The following is a 19,351-nucleotide window of genomic DNA, read 5'->3' on the forward strand; positions in this document are numbered from 1 at the left end:
GTTAAGAGAAGGTCGCCCAGGCAGAGGGATTGGTGGTTAACATTTAATGACTGAAATGACTATATTCTGAACTTGGTAAGTCACAGTGTTATAATAAAAATTAGAAAAAAAAAATAAAAGAAAGGTACTTTAATTCAGAGAAGAAAGCAAACTGAAGAGTAATAAACAGGAAAACATATTATATATCTTTGTTACTTAGTAGGTTTTGTATTTTTCAGATAAACACCCAGAAGCAGAATAAATGAATCATGTGTTATCCTTTTCTTTTCTTTCGAGGAATCTCCCTGCTATTATCCCAATTATCTGTGTCAATACATATATTTTGTCAATAAAGCATATTATCTTCCTCAGTAAAAAAAAAATACTCTACCTGTCATTTTCCTTGGAAATGCTGAAAATAAAAATTGAAAGTGTTAAACAGAGTTTAAGACAGCTATAATTGCCACAATAGTCATCAAAATGCAAGTTAATGCATTTCCTCTGAAATGTTCCTTATATAAATATATCCATACTCATAGGCATAATATAATATTTATAGAGATGCTGATTGATTCCTATAGATTGAAGAAAATGCACAGACATGAGGAAAATATTCTACTTTTAAATAGTATGATATTTTTATTTGTTTTTTTTTTTTTTTTTTTGGTTTTTGGGCCATACCCTGTGAGGCTCAGGGGTTACTCCTGGCTATGCGCTCAGAAGTTGCTCCTGGCTTCTTGGGGGACCATATGGGAAGCCGGGGGATCGAACCGCGGTCCGTCCTAGGCTAGCGCAGGCAAGGCAGGCACCTTACCTCCAGCGCCACCGCCCGGCCCCGTATGATATTTTTAAATAGTAGAAATTATTATATTTTAAAAGTGTCTTAAAAATGTATGATTTCATTCATCTTTGAAATATAAAAAGACAAAGCATAGAATAAACACAATTGAACAATAATAACCCCTTGGCCATGTATTATACAAAAGCAATTAATAAACATGGGGGGAGTGAGGAGAAAAAACACAAAACTATAGGTAAAATAAGGAATAATGGTAGAAGGCAGAAACATTGTTCATCAAGAACATAACATGAACATTATTGTAACTATGCTACATAAATTATAATTTTAATAAAAATAAACCAATTACCCTTACTGTCTTTTATTTCCTACCACTGCCCCCCACCCTTATTGTCTTCATAGACTTAGAATGTATAAAGACATTTATAATGTCTAGTAGTTTATACATTTATGATGTATAAATTATTTATTTATAATGTTTTTATTCATTTGACTGTATTGTATGACCATTTGATGATATTTAAAATATCTAAACAGCCTTGAATTTGAATGAAGTTCCTGACTCCTGATTGAGAAATTACCTGAAGTCAAGTACACGAATATCCTTATAGCCCGGTAATCCAATGAATGCATTTTCAACCTGTTAAAATAAAAATTAAATATCTAAGTATGTAGAAATATGAAAAAGTACATCAAGAAGTCACCTTTTTAAAGAGACACATGAATCAGAAACTCATAAGAAAATTTATCATTATAATGTTAAAAAATCATTTTCATCACAACACTGACACATTTCTCCTCCTTATTTTGTCTTTAAAAGTTTTAATGGACTCTAACAATAATGATTTTCCACATTATAAAACCATCCATCTTATTGGCAAAACATTATTTTTCCTGATATTTATATCAGAAAAGTGTGGGGGAATGCACTCATTTCTAAAAGAACTATGACAGCAAGATCAAAATGAAATTGCTTGGATTCAAAATCTGGCCACAGTACACACACTAAAAAAAATAGTTGTGTTCATTTTCTCTAAGTGTTTGGTGACTCCTTGCTTCCTGTTCCTCCAATTGTAAACACAGTCCACATGGGAAAGATATTTGCAAGCATGGGCTTAGGAGGGTTGAATTGGCTTTGTTGGCTGGGTGTCACAGAGGAGACTATGAAGCAGTCACCAATAACTTACTTAGTCTAATGATTAATTTTTGAACAATCCAGCTTTACAGTTTTTTTTTTAAAGATTTTTAAAATTTAATCATATAAATTAATAAAAACTTCACAACAAGGAGGATAGAGGGAAAGAATGCTAGACAGGAAGGAAAACTTAAAAACTGATCAGGTTATATACAAATTCATATTTAACAATAATTAACATTTAACAGATTATCATTTTGGAAGATGATCACTTCACTAGCTAAATTGCTGGGGGTTCAACGCAAGAGCAAGGGAAGCTAGATTTGGAACCTCTCTGGACTTCTGCTTTTAAAATTAAGTATCTGGGTTTGGAAAATAAGATAACAGTTAGGGAGTATGCCAGTTCTAAGTTCAATTCCTGGCAGCAGTTGGTCCCCCTGAGCATCATGAATTCATCCATAGAAGCCTGCAGCAACTATCTGAGGCTAGGGGAGGGGATCTGAGTAATCCCTAGCAATGCAGGACCCAGGGCCCATTATCACATGTAGAGCCCTTGCATTGAACCACCAGCCAGTTAGCCTGAATTTCTGATGGGGACTCAGAGTCTCAAGAATACCACTTGGTAAGTACACACTACCCAAGCAAACAAACAAACAAACAAATAAACAGGTGGGGCATTTACCTTGCATGCTGCTAACCCAGGTTTGATCCCTGTCATCCTACATGGTCCCCCAAGCCTGTCATTAGTGATTTTTAAGCGCAAACTTGGCCCACCCTCTCCTCCTTGAGTGCTTCCAAGTGGCCCCAAAACAACAACAAAAAAGAATTTCACTTCTAATTCTTTTGTTTGTTTGTTTGTTTGTTTGTTTGTTTTGGGACCATACCCAGAAATGCTCAGGGGTTACTTTTGGCTCTGTGCTCAGAAATTACTCCATGATGGGACCGGAGAGATAATATGGAGGTAAGCATTTGCCTTGCATGCAGGACAATGGTTTGAATCCTGGCATCCTATATGGTCCTCTGAGCCTGCCAGGAGTGATTTCTGAGTGTGGAGCCAGGAGTAACCCCTGAGTGCTGCCAGGTGTGACCCAAAAACCAAAAAGAATAAGAAATTACTCCTTGCAGCCTATATGAGATGCCAGGGATCAAACCGCAGTCAACCACAGGCAAAGCCAATGTCCTCCCCACTGTACTATCACTCCAGCCCCTCATTTCTAATTCTTCCACAGATTATAAGAGGTACATATTTTCACAATTTCTTTTGTTTCGTTTTGGGGGCACACCCAGTGACGCTCAGGGGTTACTCCTGGCAATGCACTCAGAAATCGCTCCTGGCTTGGGGGACAATATGGGGCACCAGGGGATTGAACCATAGTCTGTCCTAGGCTAAGGCTTGCAAGGCAGATGTCTTTCCTCTAGCACCACCGCTCCAGTCCCTATTTTCACAATTTTTAATTCAATTTACTTTATTTACAGATCATATCTCACATGGTTTATACAATTGATCATAATACATTTGTTTCCAGGTTAGTGGAAGCAAATTATTAAAATAGACAGTCGGGGTCATAGTGACAGCACAGCAAGCAGGGCATTTGTCTTGCACACAGCTGACCCAGGTTCAATCCCCGGCATCCCATATGGTCCCCGAGCCTGTCAGGAGTAATTTCTGAGTACAGAGCCTGGAGTAACCCCTGAGCACCACCATGTAGAGTCCCAAAGCCTAAATAAATAAATAAATAAATAAATAAATAAATAAATAAATAAATAAATAAATAAATAAATAAATATATAAATAAATAGAATAGAAAAAAATAAAGAAAAAAGAATAAAAAGAGTTCAGCACATAACTTGAATTATCTAGCTCTGCCTCTCAAATAGAGAGGGAAACAAGGGAGGGTACAAGGACCAAACAGATATATGATCACTAATAGTAAGCTGGACAAAGATGGACCACCTACTCTAACAGCCCGGAGGGTGATCGTGGGGGATATGGGTTGTAGGAAGGGAACGGAGATGGGGGGAAGACAAATTTGGTGATGGGTATTCCCCTGATTCAATGTTAATATGTATCTAAAATACTACTGTGAAAGATATGTAAGCCAATATGATCAAAATAAAAATTTTTTGAAAAAAAGAGTTCAGCAATAAGAAAATTTGTGAAAATTATTTTATCTCACAATGAGGTCATTAAACCATTGTCAGAAGGTAAGATCTTGTTGCTAGTTGACTACTCTATTATTTCATTTCATTTCACCTAAAAATTAGGTGGCTTAGAAACACATTGGTGGGGGCTGAAGGTAGGACGTTTGCCTTGCATGCAGAAGGATAGTGGTTCAAATCCTGGCATCCCATATGGTCCCCCAAGACTGTCAGGAGTGATTTCTGAGCATAGAGCCAGGAGTAACCCCTGAGTGTTGCCGGGTGTGACCCAAAAAGAAAGGGAGGGAGGGAGAAAGGAAGGAAGGGAGGAAGGAAGGGAGGGAGGGAAGGGGGGAGGGAGGGAGGGAGGGAGGGAGGAAGGAAGGAAGGAAGGAAGGAAGGAAGGAAGGAAGGAAGGAAGGAAGGAAGGAAGGAAGGAAGGAAGGAAGGAAGGAAGGAAGGACGGAAGGAAGGAAGGAAGGAAAAAAGGAAGGAAGGAAGGAAGGAAGGAAGGAAGGAAGAAAGAAAGAAAGAAAGAAAGAAAGAAAGAAAGAAAGAAAGAAAGAAAGAAAGAAAGAAAGAAAGAAAGAAAGAAAGAAAGAAAGAAAGAAAGAAAGAAAGAAAGAAAGAAAGAAAGAAAGAAAGAAAGAAAGAAAGAAAGAAAGAAAGAAAGAAAGAAAGAAAGAAGAAAGAAAGAAAGAAAGAAAGAAAGAAAGAAAGAAAGAAAGAAAGAAAGAAAGAAAGAAAGAAAGAAAGAAAGAAAGAAAGAAAGAAAGAAAGAAAGAAAGAAAGAAAGAAAGAAAGAAAGAAAGAAAGAAAGAAAGAAAGAAAGAAAGAAAGAAAGAAAGAAAGAAAGAAAGAAAGAAAAAGACATTGATGTCTAAATTGGTGTGTCCCTACAGGGATGGCAGTATTAAACAAATATGGAGTTATCAACCAAGATCTCTAATTCCAGAGGCCTGCCTGAAACAACAGCAAAAGAATTTATGCCTTTTTTTTTTTTTTTTTTTTGCATAGGCACAGTAAATATCGGGGAGATTAGAAAGGGAATTCCTTTGTTGTTGCTTGGGTTTGTTTTTTGTTTGTTTTGTTTGTGCTTTGTTTTGTTTTTATCTCAGGACCATGGTTATTGCTTGGTTGTTGTCTTATTGCTGTGGTGCTTACTGCTGTCGTGCATTTCAGGGGTTTTTTGTTTGTTTGTTTGATTTTTTTATTCTTGTTACGTTTTTCTTCCTTTTTCCCTTTCTTCTCTTAAATTGATATTTATATCTTCTAGAAGGACTCCTCCTGTTTTTTGCTTGTTTGATTTTTGCCCCCCCCCTTATTTTTCTTTCCTTCTAACAGAACCACATAACTTGAACCATCTTGTTCTACCTCACAAATAGGAGGAGAAATAATGAAGGGTACCAAGACCAAACAGTTATATGAACATCGAGTAGAAATAAAAAATGATCAGATGTAGGTACCAAATCCAGAGACAACAACAGGATTGATACTCAATCTACAACAAGCTAGACACAGAGGGGACCACTTATACTAGCAGCCCCCCCCGGGGGGGGGGCAAAGGAGGGGTGATATGGGATGCATGCTGGGAACAGGGGTGGAGGGAGGACAACATTGGTGGTGGGAAAGCCCCTCATTCAATGTCACTATGTACCTAAAATACTACTGTGAAAGATTTTTAATTCACTGTGGTAAAAATAAAAATTATTTTTAAAAAATAAATAAATTTGAAGTTTTTTAAAAATTCCAAGCACTACTGCTGATACTGCAGCTTTTGCAGGGCATGTTTTCAGCTGTGAGGTCTTCTGAAAGTATAAAAAGACCAGGAGAAAGTATCGCATTCATTCCAAAAAATAAATTCCTGGTGATAAAAGCCCCAAAACCAGGATACCTGGAGTTTTGGTTAGATAGGTAACTCTGCAGAGAGCTATAGAGGAGGAATGAAGCAGGACCATTGGTGAAGCAGTTATTGTGGATGATGAGAACAACAGGTGCAGCTTTGCCAGGGCAGGACTTGGTCCACCCCCTCCTCCCAAGATTGTCAGTTTTCAGCTGTGTGGTACCCAAATTTTTCACCACTCGGTTTACACCACTTTCAAGAACTGAGTGAGTCTGGAGCTGGCTACTGAATTTGTGGGTTTCAGCTGCCAGGGCTTCTGGAAGTATGAGAAAGTTGTGGGGAGGGTGCCCGCACCAACTCCAAAAAAAATTCCTGGTGATATCAGCCCAAATACCGGCATGCCTGGAGTTTTGGTCAGATTGGTATCTCTGCAGAAAACTGTAGTAGAGTCGGTATATTTCCCCAATCTTATATATAATAAACCTGAGATTCTGAGATGCCAAGTAACTTTCCCAGGATAACACAATTGACAAGAGGCTGCATTAGAAATTACTCGTCCCGGGGCCGGGCGGTGGCGCTGGAGGTAAGGTAAGCCTTACCTGCGCTAGCCTAGGAGACGGACCGCGGTTCGATCCCCCGGCGTCCCATATGGTCCCCCAAGCCAGGAGCGACTTCTGAGCGCATAGCCAGGAGTAACCCCTGAGCGTCACCGGGTGTGGCCCAAAAACCAAAAAAAAAAAAAAAAAAAAAAGAAATTACTCGTCCCTAAACTTCTGTAACACCAAAGCCCATATCCTCCCCCCACTAGAGTACATGTCTCCCTCTTTTTCCTCTGCTTCATAGTTAATACTTCCATTAATCTCACCATAAATTCTCACCATCAAGAATTAAAATAAGGGCCCGGAGAGATAGCACAGCGGCGTTTGCCTTGCAAGCAGCCTATCCAGGACCAAAGGTGGTTGGTTCGAATTCCAGTGTCCCATATGGTCCCCCGTGCCTGCCAGGAGCTATTTCTGAGCAGACAACCAGGAGTAACCCCTGAGCACCGCCGGGTGTGACCCAAAAAAACAAAACAAAACAAAAAAAAAGAATTAAAATAAGTGCCTGAGAGATAGCACAGCAGTAAGGCATTTGCCTTGCATGCAGCTGACTCGGGAAAGACCCAGTTAAAGCCCTGGCATCCCATATAGTCCCCCAAGCTTACCAGGAGCGATTTCTGAATACAAAGCCAGGAGTAATTCCTGAGTATCGCCAGATATGGCCCAAAATCCAATAAATAAATAAATAAACTGCTTTAAGAATTAAAATGAAGGGGACTCTGGAAGGTACTTTAAAGAAAGGAAGAAATTTGATTTTCCTTTCTACTACTAAAAGCTTCAATGACCACCAACAAGTTACAGAGCCTCCTATACCTCATCTGTGAAATAAAGATGCTTATTCTGCATGACTACTATGAGCAGACAAACAGAACACAAAGCTCTAAGCCTGGACACCATGTTGATAGGGTGGCTATCTTCAAGGACTGATGCTTCCAAACATGCTGATTCAGCTGCTCTACACAAACAAGTAGGTAGCCATTTTCTCCTACGGAAGAAATCAGGGGAGTAGATATAGGTCAGAGAAGGAATTGGCCCATGGTAGGTCAATCCCTTTAGCACTCTCAAAAAAAAAAAAAATACCACAAGCAAATAGCTGCCTACCTCATAAAGTTTTTTTAGAAGATGTTTTTCAGGATGCTTTTCTTTAAATATGTGGTCATTCAGTACAATTATTTACCCAAACACTCATGCTTATTAAAGTTTCCTTAATCCAAGGGCAGAAAGAACCAGAAAGTTTATCCAAGATACTATTTGATGCCAAGTGGCCACTGGCCTGGCTGACATTTCTCCGACATACCACACAGTCTCACAACTTGGCCACGTAAGTAGGAAAATTAATGGTTGGCCTTCACACCACATGTCTGATGGCTACATTGATGTTGTTTGGCTGAGAGGTGCACATTTTCTTTTTCTCATCTAGACACAATGTCCAGGAAAGGAAAATTGGCCCAAGGCAATGAAATTAAAAGACTTGACCAAGGATAACTCCAGCAAAAGGGAATGGAAATGAAATAAACAGGAAGGACTGATGTGCCTTGTCATCAAAGAGAGGAGTTGGATATTCAGTGCAAATTTAAAAGCAAAGACAACAAGAAGGGAGCCAAATGTGGGTTCTTTTTGACTAAAAGAATCTTGAGTTCAAGTACTACATACTTTTCTTCCAGAAAGTAAAGTTATAGAAATGGTCTCATGCACACTTCTTTAAAGAACACCCTTTTTTTTTTTCAGGGCCAGAGTGAGGGTAGAGATAGAGTGATTGTCTCACATATGACCCTCCTGGGTTTAACCCCCAGCAACATATATGGCCCCCTAAACACCTCCAGGAGTGGTCCCTGAGTGCAGAGCCAAGAAGAAGACCTGAGCACTGCAAAATGGCCCAACCCTCTCTCAAATATAAGAGCACTCTTTTCAAAATTCTTCCCAACCAGGAAACAGAAATAAAGAAGAGCAAAATTTATTTTTCATTACTCCAGTGTAGTAAAACTGAGTAATTATGGAGTGCTGTATGGCATGCCAGTTTGTAGAATAACAGTCCTGGATGGAAGTGGATGATGGTGAGATGGATGGAAGGTGAGGCCTTTCTTGATATTCAGTAAGGGGGAGATGTCACCCACCCCCATCTTCTGCATAACTTTACCTACCAAAGACCCTTTCCAGAAATGGGCAGGTCTTACCATCAGGTAAGGTTATGCAGAAGGTGGGGGTGGGGTGACACAACAAAATTTGTTTGTTTGGAGACTCTACCCATAGTTTCTCCTGGCTCTATGCTCATTCCTAATGGTGTTCATGTGATACTGAGCAATAAGTCCTTGTCAACTGCCTATAAAACAACCACTTATAAACTCAAATTAAAGGATTGACTTACCATGGAACAATTTTTTCTCTGAGAATTCCCCTCCACATACTATCTCTCCAGCTCCCTACTGTACTTGTTTAATAAAAATTACTTTATTTAAAGACTATGTATTACATGTCTGCTTATAATACATTTGTTCCAATCACATCACAAATGCACTATCTCCTTCACCATTGTCCCCCTATTACCACACCTTCCCAAATCTACCCCTTTGGCAGACACAAAATAATATAGTTCATATTCTTATTAAATGATAAGTAGAAATAAAACTATTCTTTGATTATTTTATTTTTTAAGTAACACAATAAGAAAATTTACAAAAATTAATGTATCTTGCAGTGAGGTCATTAAGCCATTGTCAGGTTCGCTAAGCAATTTGTTGCTAGTTGATTTTCTGCTATTTGTTTTATTTCTGAACATTAGGTAGCTTTGAATTTATATGAACATCTAAATTGGTATCATTCTACTAGGATGACAATACTGAAAAAAAAATAATGGAGTTATCATGCAGCCATGTATGTAGCCGCATGATCCAGAAATTCCAAGCTCTCTGGCTAATATCCCCAATTTTATGGGACATGGTTTCAGCTATCAGACTTTCCAGAAGCACAAGAAGGCAGAGGAGGGCACCAGCACTCACTCCAAAATAAGTTCTAGAGATGTCAATATACCTGAAGTGTTGGTTGGTTTGACTCTTTGCAGAGTTCAGTGGTTGTAGGTGGTGGGTGCAACTGGCATGGCTTAACAATCCAGGGATTCGGCTCATCCTCTTTCCAAGATTTCTATTTTCAGCTTCATGGCCAAGTATTCATGATTTTTTTCATGGCTTAGTATACATCTCTTTAAAGAATAGAGTGAATCTGGGGCCAGAGAGATATAATAGCGGTAGGGCGTTTGCCTTAGACGCTGAAGGATGTTGGTTCAAATCCCGGCATCCCATATGGTCCCCCAAGCCTGCCAGGAGCGATTTCTGAGCATAGAGCCAGGAGTAACCCCTGAGCACTGCCGAGTGTGACCCAAAAACCAAAAAAAAAAAAAAAATTGAAAATTAAAAAAAAATATAAAATGAATCTATGGAGCCAGCCAAATGCAGACATAGCAACTCTATTGTACTTTTTAAGCTTGGTCCATGTGTTACTTATGTATTAACTACTAAACTTTTTCCTTTTTTTATTCTTGTGTGTGTGTGTGTGTGTGTGTGTGTGTGTGTGTGTGTGTGTGTGTGTGTGTGTGTTTGAGCCACACCTGGCTCTGCACTTAGAAATCACTCCTAGCAGGCTCGGGATACCATGCAAGATACCAGGAATTGAACCCAAGTCTATCCCAGGTAGACCGCATACAAGGCAACACCCTACCACTGTGCTATCACTATGGCCCCACTAAGCTTTTTTCAATTAAATAAATTATAAATATTAAATTTAAAGGCATTATGTTCAATTCTTTCTCTAGGAAAAAATCGGGGCCAGTGAGGTGGCACTAGAGGTAAGGTGCCTGCCTTGCAAGCGCTAGCCAAGGAAGGACCACGGTTCGATCCCCCGGCATCCCATATGGTCCCCCCCAAGCCAGGGGCAATTTCTGAGTGCTTAGCCAGGAGTAACCCCTGAGCATCAAACGGGTGTGGCCCGAAAAAACAAAACAAAACAAAACAAAAAGAAAACAGGAAAAATGATGCATTGGATATAATTTCTCACAGACTCATCTTTAAAGTCAAGTTAAAACCACAATATGGAGTATATCCTTCCTTGACTGAGATACAAAAGTTGAAAATAGCATTTATTAATTAGCAGATAGTACAAGTATATGAGTTTTGTTCAGTAAACTAACTCATCTTTCTGGGAATTTGTCAGAAAGAAAAAATGGGTGCTATCACCCAATTATCAATTATATGGAAATTCTGAATCCAATAACTTAACATGAACTACTGATGAGACTATGGTACCTTTATAACCCTGGAGCATTGGGCTATTTATTAAATAAAATGAATAAATACAAATCATAAAAAATCACCCACCTCTGAGATAAATTCTTCTACAAGATGCTGGTAGTAGAAGCTGGAGGGATCCTGTAGTTCTTCTCTATATTTCTCCCCCAAAAGGTGAATGCTGAATTGTGCAATCTGCTCAGTTGCTGGCTGTGTAGATTCTTCTATCAGATTATCAATTTCATTGCTAATCTGAATATTTAGAGAAAACAATGAATGTCAGTGTTTACTCATTCAATTAGCAAAATCTGATTGCCTGCAAAATGCTTGACTAGGTGCTAAAGGTAATTTCTGATAATGACCTTTTATAGATATTGGAGTTTAGAACTAGTTAGGTGAATTTTAAAATATTAAAATTACTATGCATTCTTTTTTTTTTTTTTTTTTGGTTTTTGGGCCACACCCGGCAGTGCTCAGGGGTCACTACTGGCTGTCTGCTCAGAAATAGCTCCTGGCAGGCACGGGGGACCATATGGGACACCGGGATTCGAACCAACCACCTTTGGTCCTGGATCAGCTGCTTGCAAGGCAAACGCCGCTGTGCTATCTCTCCGGGCCCTACTATCCATTCTTTTTTTTTTTAATTTTTTTTTAATTTTTTTTTTTTTTTTTGGTTTTTTGGTTACACCCCGCGGTGCTCAGGGGTTACACCTGGCTGTCTGCTCAGAAATAGCTCCTGGCAGGCACGGGGGACCATATGGGACACCGGGATTCGAACCAACCACCTTTGGTCCTGGATTGGCTGCTTGCAAGGCAAACGCCGCTGTGCTATCTCTCCGGGCCCCCTACTATCCATTCTTATATTCCTTTGAACATATGTTGAATGGAATATACAAATATACAAAATTTTCCACATATAAACACCAAAGCTGACTATGTGAAATGAGTATTTTTTTTTAAAGTCTAGAAGGCTAATCTCAAACTCTTTGGGTTAGGAGACCACCAACCCCACTTGTTTATTAAGTAACACTGCATTGCATACATTTCAGATAAGCATTATTGAAATCAGCAAGGGTATATGCCACAGTCAAGTCATCAAAAAATGTCCAGTACAATCCTTTCATTATATACATTCCCCCAACTTTCTCCTGATTTACCTACTTCCTTTTCTCCATTCTATTTTATTATTCAAAATTTGTATTTTATTTTTTATGTAATTTTTAAACTTAATTGATTGATTGATTGGTTTCTGAGCCACACCCAGCAGCACTCAGGGGTAACTCTTGGCTCTGCACTCAGAAATCGCCCCTGGCAGGCTGGGGGGCCATATGGAATGCCAGGAATCAAACCGGGTCTCTCCCGGGTCAGCCACATGCAAAGCAAAAGCCCTACCGCTGTGCTATCTCTCCAGCCCCCGAAATTATATTTTAAACAGTATTCATATAATATAAATAAGCAATCTGATTAAATATAAATAATTAATCTTATTAAATATAAATAAGCAATCTGATTAAATATAATTAATAAATATAAATTAATATTAAAATTATACCAATCATATGTAATATAAATAAGCAATCTAATTAAAATAGACAAGGATGTAAACAAACAATTATCTGAAAAAGACACACAGTTAATAGGAGCACAAAAGGACTTTCATTATCTCTCTAGGGTTATAAAGGTACCATAGTCTCATCAGTAGTTCATGTTAAGTTATTGGATTCAGGATTTCCATATAATTGATAATTGGGTGGTAGCATAATGATATCATTATCATATATTAGGTAAATGCAAATCACTTCTTGGCCTTTTGGCTAATATCAAGTGTAGTTTTAGGTAAATGCAAATAAAAACAAGAATGAGATGTAACAACAATCAATCAACAACTGGAAGATGGGTGGGGAAGGATGAGTGGAACCACAACTCCTCTGTTATCTAAGTTATAATAATTTAAATATAACAACTGTAAACAGTAAGTGTTGGAGAGGATAAGCAGAAAAGAGAATATACACTGTTGCAGAAATGTGAATTGGTGCAACAATTATGGAAAGCAATTTAAAAAATTACTTAACAACCCAAGAATTCCAGGGGCTGAAACTCCAACATCTTGAGGGCCTGGAGCTATTGCACAATGAGTAGGATGCTTGCTCTGCACGTGGTCAGCCCAGGTTCGATCCCCTGAACCACATATAGTAGTACCCCAGCTCCCACCAGAAACAAAAAGTGACACTGGTGAGATGATTGATCCAGAAACTGACAAAAAAAGATATTCCATTGAATACTCTTATCCTTTTATATATACCTTAAAAATACAAAGATACTAGCTAAACCATAAATTAGATAGATAGTTAGATGGATAGATATGCTTCCTCTTGATTACTGCAATAATATTTACAATAATCAAGAATTAGAAATCACCCAAGTAGCCATAATAAATAATTATGAAGTATATATAGTATATTTTCACAATGGAATACTATTAAGTGTATACCAAAATAATAAAAGCTTGTTATTTGCAGTACCATGAATTGACCTCAAAAGTTTCATATTTAGTAAAATAAGTCAAAAGGAATAAAATTAACATCATATAATTTCATTCATATGTGGCACAGAGGGAAAACAAATAGATAACAGATGAACTAATATGATTAAAATGAAATTATAAAATTCATCAGCAGCTACCAGAAAGGAAGATGGGAAGAGGGTGAGTAAATCAGAACAAAAAGGATTAACATATGTTGAAGAATAACAATAAATTTTGGTGAATTTAATATTGGATACAATCATATTTGATTTTCAATGGTTCATATCTGAAACTTACATAATGTTATAATTTATAACAATATACTTATAACAATAACTTATAGCAATACAACTTATAACTTATACAATAATACTTTAATTAAAAAACAGCAAGAATAAGGGAAAATCCAGACCTTCCAGTGGCTAAAGTCCAAATAATTTAAGTCAAAAATATTCAAAATATACTTATAAATATAAAATTAATACCCAAGAATCTATATGGATATCAAAGATTTTTAATAAATAAATGAAAATCTCAGCTGTCATATTTTATACTTAAGTATATTTATATCTATAAATACAAGTAAATAATATTTTATATATAGTTATATAAAAAGTAGACCAAAACTCCAAACAGCCAGATAACCAAAGAAACAAAAATACAAAAAGTGAATTAATAGTTGACTTCTCATTAACAACAATAATAGTGACATAAAACCTTGAACAAAAGCTCAATCAGAATTTAATCTGATTTAAGATGCATCATTCTAGAATAAGAGAACAATAAAAAAAATTCCAGGTGATCAAAAATTGATATTTAATGATTAACTTAATACAGTAAGATCAGAAGCACGTATTTCAAAATAAAATTCCAGAAGAGAATAATTTCTAAATTTACTTACAAGTTTCTAAAATAAAAAATATGAACAAAATAAAATTGTTAACATTTAAATATATATAAAGTTTTATACAAACTGCCTCAGACAAATATAATACAGTTTAGCATGCATACACTCAAAAAGAAAATTTTGGGCTAAGAACCTAGCTCAAATGGGCTGGAGTCAACACCTTTTTATAAGAGCCCAAATCAGCCCCAAAACACATTGTATATGCCCCAAGTGGCCTGAAGTACTGCAAATATTTGCTCCTCACGCAAAATTAGTAAAGTTTTTAATTTTTTTTTTTTTTTGGTTTTTGGGCCACACCCGGTGACGCTCAGGGGTTACTCCTGGCTATGTGCTCAGAAGTCGCTCCTGGCTTGGGGGACCATACGGGATGCCGGGGGATCGAACCTCGGTCCGTCCTAGGCTAGAGCAGGCAAGGCAGGCACCTTACCTCTAGCGCCACCGCCCAGCCCCCAAGTTTTTAATTTTTAATTAAAGACTTAGAACTACAGAAAAAAAAGTTACAAGAAAAACTAAAAAAGAACAAAAATACTGACTGACATAAATCAGTAGTGCAATAATTTGAATTACAATGTTCTAATGTTGTGAAGGACATAGTTTTAAAAACTTAAATGTGTCTTAGTATCCTTATATTTTATGGGGCAACTACTAAAAACACATAAAGTATATAATTTCCAAATTTGTAAATGGCAAAATAAATTAGTAAAATTATTGACCTGTAAAACTGCCTTGTTCAATTTTTTTAACCAGAGATCACTGTCTTAAGGTATCCCTAGTTTCTAAGACATTTCATTGGTCATATTTAGCCTTCTCTGGCCCAAACAGTTTTTCGAGGGTCTCCAAGACATCTCTAGTAGAGCCCATATTCCCTGGGGCCGGAGAGATAGCACAGCGGCAGCCTGGCATGCGGCCAACCCAAGAGGAACCTGGTTCAACTCCCAGCATCCCATATGGTCCCCCAGCCTGCCAGGGGCAATTTCTGAGTGCAGAGCCAGGGGTAACCCATGAACTGCGCTGGGTGTGGTCCAAAAATCAATCAATAAAGTTTAAAATTAAAATAAAAAAGAATTGATATTTCCTTATTGGCATCTACATGATATCTTTTGGAATACAAATCTCTCCCAAGCTCTGTTTCTCCATGTTAAAAACAAAATAATAAAAACAGGACATCACTCACACTCTCCTCTGACTTCTCCAAGTTGTTCTCTGAGGTATCTTCGTAGGAGGTCACCCCTGGATATGGAACACTGAGAACAGTACCTTAGTAAAGCAAAAACATGTGTCTGAATTGGGTCCCTGACAAAGTTACAATTCATAGCAGGAAACAAAGAACTAATGTCAAGGTCATTTCTATAAGTCATTTGCCTTTTCATCCTGAAAAATATAGCAGTCTAACCTCAAGACACAATTGTACAGTCTTCTCAGAATGAGAAATGATTATGAGTTAATTTAGACATTAGACAAGGATTTATTGAGAACTTACCATATGTTGGTCTTTATGCAGGACACTTAGAATTACAAATATTTCTATCCTTTCTTGTATATACATTTTAAATTTCCGATGAATCTTTTCAAAACTTTTTTTGTATGTGTGTATGGTTTTTGGGTCACACCCAGCAGTGCTCAGGGGAAACTCCTGGCTCCATGCTCAGAAATTGCTCCTGGCAGGCACAGGAGACCATATGGGACGCCGGGATTCGAAATGATGCATGAAAGGCAAACGCCATACCTCCATGCTATCTCTCCAGCCCACCAAACTATTTTTTAAAATAAGACAGCCACAAATTTATAAAAAAAAAAAAAGAAAGAAAGAAAAAAAAAAAGAAAAGAAAAGAAAAGAAAAAAAAAGAATAAGTCAAAGGATCATGTTTAAAGGACAACACAGAATGTAATCAGAAAAGTATTTTATTCTGGGAAACTCTAGAAGACTGATCATCAATGATAATGCTAGATAGACTTAACATTTTGCATCAGCAGAAATTTTAAGTGCTTGCCTTATAATACTTATGTAGGTCATATGATTGTTTTTTCTTTTACTAGAGGATGCTCCCTTTTATGTAGTCCTGAAGATTCTGTGCTTGGACGGTGGCCATGTAATTGCTTTAAATAGTTTTCTGAGTTGTACTATACTTAATAGACATTTTAAGTATCCACAATCTGATGCCAATAAATAAGCAAAAATGAAAATTTGAGACTACTCATACTAAACCCTCTGCTATTGTATTAATGACTTTATTGGTATTACAATAATTTTCATGAATATAACTGCCAATTAACTCTCTTCTTTTTCCAATTCTTTTTTTTTTGGGGGGGGCCACACCCGTTTGATGCTCAGGGGTTACTCCTGGCTAAGCACTGAGAAATTGCCCCTGGCTTGGGGGGACCATATGGGACACCAGGGGATCGAACAGCTGTCCGTCCTTGGCTAGCGCTTGCAAGGCAGACACCTTACCTCTAGCACCACCTCACCGGCCCATTCTTTTTCCAATTGTTTTTCTTTTCTCTTTTGAGATTTTCTATTTTGTTACTATTTTAATAACTTCACTTTCTGTCATTCTGAAACAATTATTTTATGAACAGTTATGCCAACTATGTGATACATTTTCTTTTGTTGTTGTTGTTGTTGTTGGGCCACTCCTGTTGATGCTCAGGGGTTAGGCCTGGCTATGCGCTTGGGAAACCATATGGGATGCTGGGGGATTGAACCAAGGTCCATCCTGGGCTAGTGTGGGCAAGGCAGATACCTTACCACTTGTGCCACCACTCCAGCCCCAATAAATTTTTCTTTAAATAAATAAATAAATTTAAAAAATAATTTGAGACTACTGAATAGTATATAAGGAGAATGATATCTGATGATTCTTTTTGTTTCTTGGGTCACACCTAGCGGTGTTCTGTGCCTCATCCCCCCATTCTTCCCAGGTAACTTGATCTTACCTGCAAGACCCCGCCCATTTCTGGTAGGAGTCTTGGAAAGGTTAGATAAGGCTTTGACCAGAGAGGATTAAGGGCTTTTGGCCCTTTTGGTCTTTTGCCAGGATGGAGAGGAAGAGCTAAGATGCAGGGCAAGCTAACAATAGCATGCGTAAATGGTTGAGATTGACCACACATATGGCGGATAGGGTATGAATAAAACTGATACTTCCTGATGCCTGTCTGAGTGAATCTGATTCCCACCTCGACCACCTGAAGACCTGACAGTTAATGAGGGATGGAGACACGTGGCCAGGGCCTAAGGACAAAGGCCTCCATCCACCATCCAAGGCTGATTTGCAACAGTGTTCAAGGGTTACTCCTGGCTCTGTGCTCAGAATCGCTTCTGGCAGGCTTGGGGGACCATATGGGATGCTGGGATTCGAACCGGGTGGGATCTATCCTGTGTTGGCCGCATGCAAGGCAAATGCCTTACCGCTATGCTATCATTCTGGCCCTTATCTGATGTTTCTTAATTAGATATGTGATTGCCTTAGCAATGTTCAAGGTATGTAATAGTTATTCCCAAAAATACTCTGCCTTTCAGTTGAGAAGTTTAATGCTGGGGCCCTGCATAATACTGGGAACTACCAAGGCCACTTTGGTATGAGCAGAGAGAGCCTCCAAGGCTATCCGTGGGGTGTTTAGAGGCCCATGCAATGTTAGGGGTCTAGCTCAGATCCTTGTGCTTGCAAAGCAATTGCTCCTGACCCCTAGACTATTTTTTAACAAAGAAGGAAGTTTATTAGGGTCTTAAGAGGCAGTGCTCACTGAAAGAGCCTGAGCTCAGCCCTGGGAGCAATTGGCCAAACTGATGGTGTTTTGTAAAAGTGCAGCACAGCATCAGTGAGCCTTCAACAGAAAACTCTGGTCACATGCAAGCTTCATCACTATGGGAGAAAGTGTAACTTGAAAGAGGTGGGCTGGGGAGGGAAAAGGCTCCATGTCCATGAAGACTACCGAATATGGCCCCAAAACAAAAAAGAAGCTATGGTATATCTATACAATGTACCGTATTTTCCAGCATATAAGACGACTTAAAAAAAAAAAAAAGTCAACCGAAAATCGGGGGTCGTCTTATACGCCGAGTATATCCTGAAAAATGTTTCAATATGCCGCTAAACGAAAGTTGTCTGAATATTGCCACAAAACGAATTTTCCAACTCGATCCTGCACCAATCACTGCCAGGCTGCTCGGAAGGCCTCTCTGACTCAACCAATCCAAGCAGGCTTTTTATGCATGCAAATTAGACAATGTTCTGGACCCGAATCTACACTCTCAAAAGCCTGCTCAGATTGGCCAGAGTCAGAGAGGCAGTCTATGACAATATAACCTTTGAGCCTTTGCTTGCTGTGATTGGCTCACTGTGGTACATACAGTTGCAGCACAGGAACGTTCTGTCTGATACAGCGAATATAAGCCTAAACCTATGTTTTAACTGCAAAATTAGGGGGTCGTCTTATATGCCAGCAAATACGATAATACTACACAGCTGTTAGGAAATATGAAATCATGAAATGTGCTTAGACATGGAAGGATATGGAGACTACTATGCTGAGTAAATTGAGTCAGAGGAAAAGGGAACAACACTCATTTTTGGGAGATATATATCTATATCTATATATAGATATATATATATATGTATGTATTTTTAAAGACAGTATTGTAATAATATCCAAAGACAATAGAGATGAGGGTCAGGAGGACTAGTTCATAGTAAGAAACTTGCCACAAAGAGGAGGTAGTACAGTTAAGGCAGAGAAGGGACCACTATAACAATGATAATCAGAAGTGATTATTCTGGACAAGAACTATGTGCTGAGAGGAAGGAAAGCAATGTGCATGATACTCCTTCAGTAGCAATATTGCAAACCATAATGCCTATAAGTAAAAAATGAAAACAGAGAAAGAGAGCAGAAAAATGTATTCCATAGAGGCATTGGGGGTTGAAACAATAGTACAGTAGGTAAGGTGTTTGGCCTGCATGTGGCTGACCTGGGTTTGATTCCTAGTATCCCATATGGCCCCCAGAGCACTGCCAGAAGTAATCCTTGAGCATGTTGAGTGTGGCACCCAAACAAAATAAAACAAAAAGAAGCACAGAGGAGGAGGTGGGAGGGACCATTGGTGGAAAGAAATGTGCACTGGTGAAGGGATGAGTGTTTAAACATTACATGA

The 19,351-nt window shown here is 38.3% G+C and overlaps 1 protein-coding gene across 1 annotated transcript in view; it reads right to left on the reverse strand.

Moving 5' to 3' along the window:
* Nucleotides 1–19,351, reverse strand: part of IMPG2 (interphotoreceptor matrix proteoglycan 2) — a 77,974-nt gene that overhangs the window by 32,483 nt on the left and 26,140 nt on the right. The window contains exons 6-9 of the mRNA XM_049785643.1: nucleotides 15,377–15,459; nucleotides 10,862–11,023; nucleotides 1,360–1,418; nucleotides 371–391 (exon numbers count right to left, since the gene is read on the reverse strand). Coding sequence (XP_049641600.1) covers nucleotides 371–391; nucleotides 1,360–1,418; nucleotides 10,862–11,023; nucleotides 15,377–15,459 — 325 coding nt within the window. The remainder of the gene's footprint in view (nucleotides 1–370; nucleotides 392–1,359; nucleotides 1,419–10,861; nucleotides 11,024–15,376; nucleotides 15,460–19,351) is intronic.

The sequence above is a fragment of the Suncus etruscus genome, chromosome 13, assembly GCF_024139225.1.
Source record: "Suncus etruscus isolate mSunEtr1 chromosome 13, mSunEtr1.pri.cur, whole genome shotgun sequence".
Lineage (NCBI taxonomy): Eukaryota > Metazoa > Chordata > Mammalia > Eulipotyphla > Soricidae > Suncus > Suncus etruscus.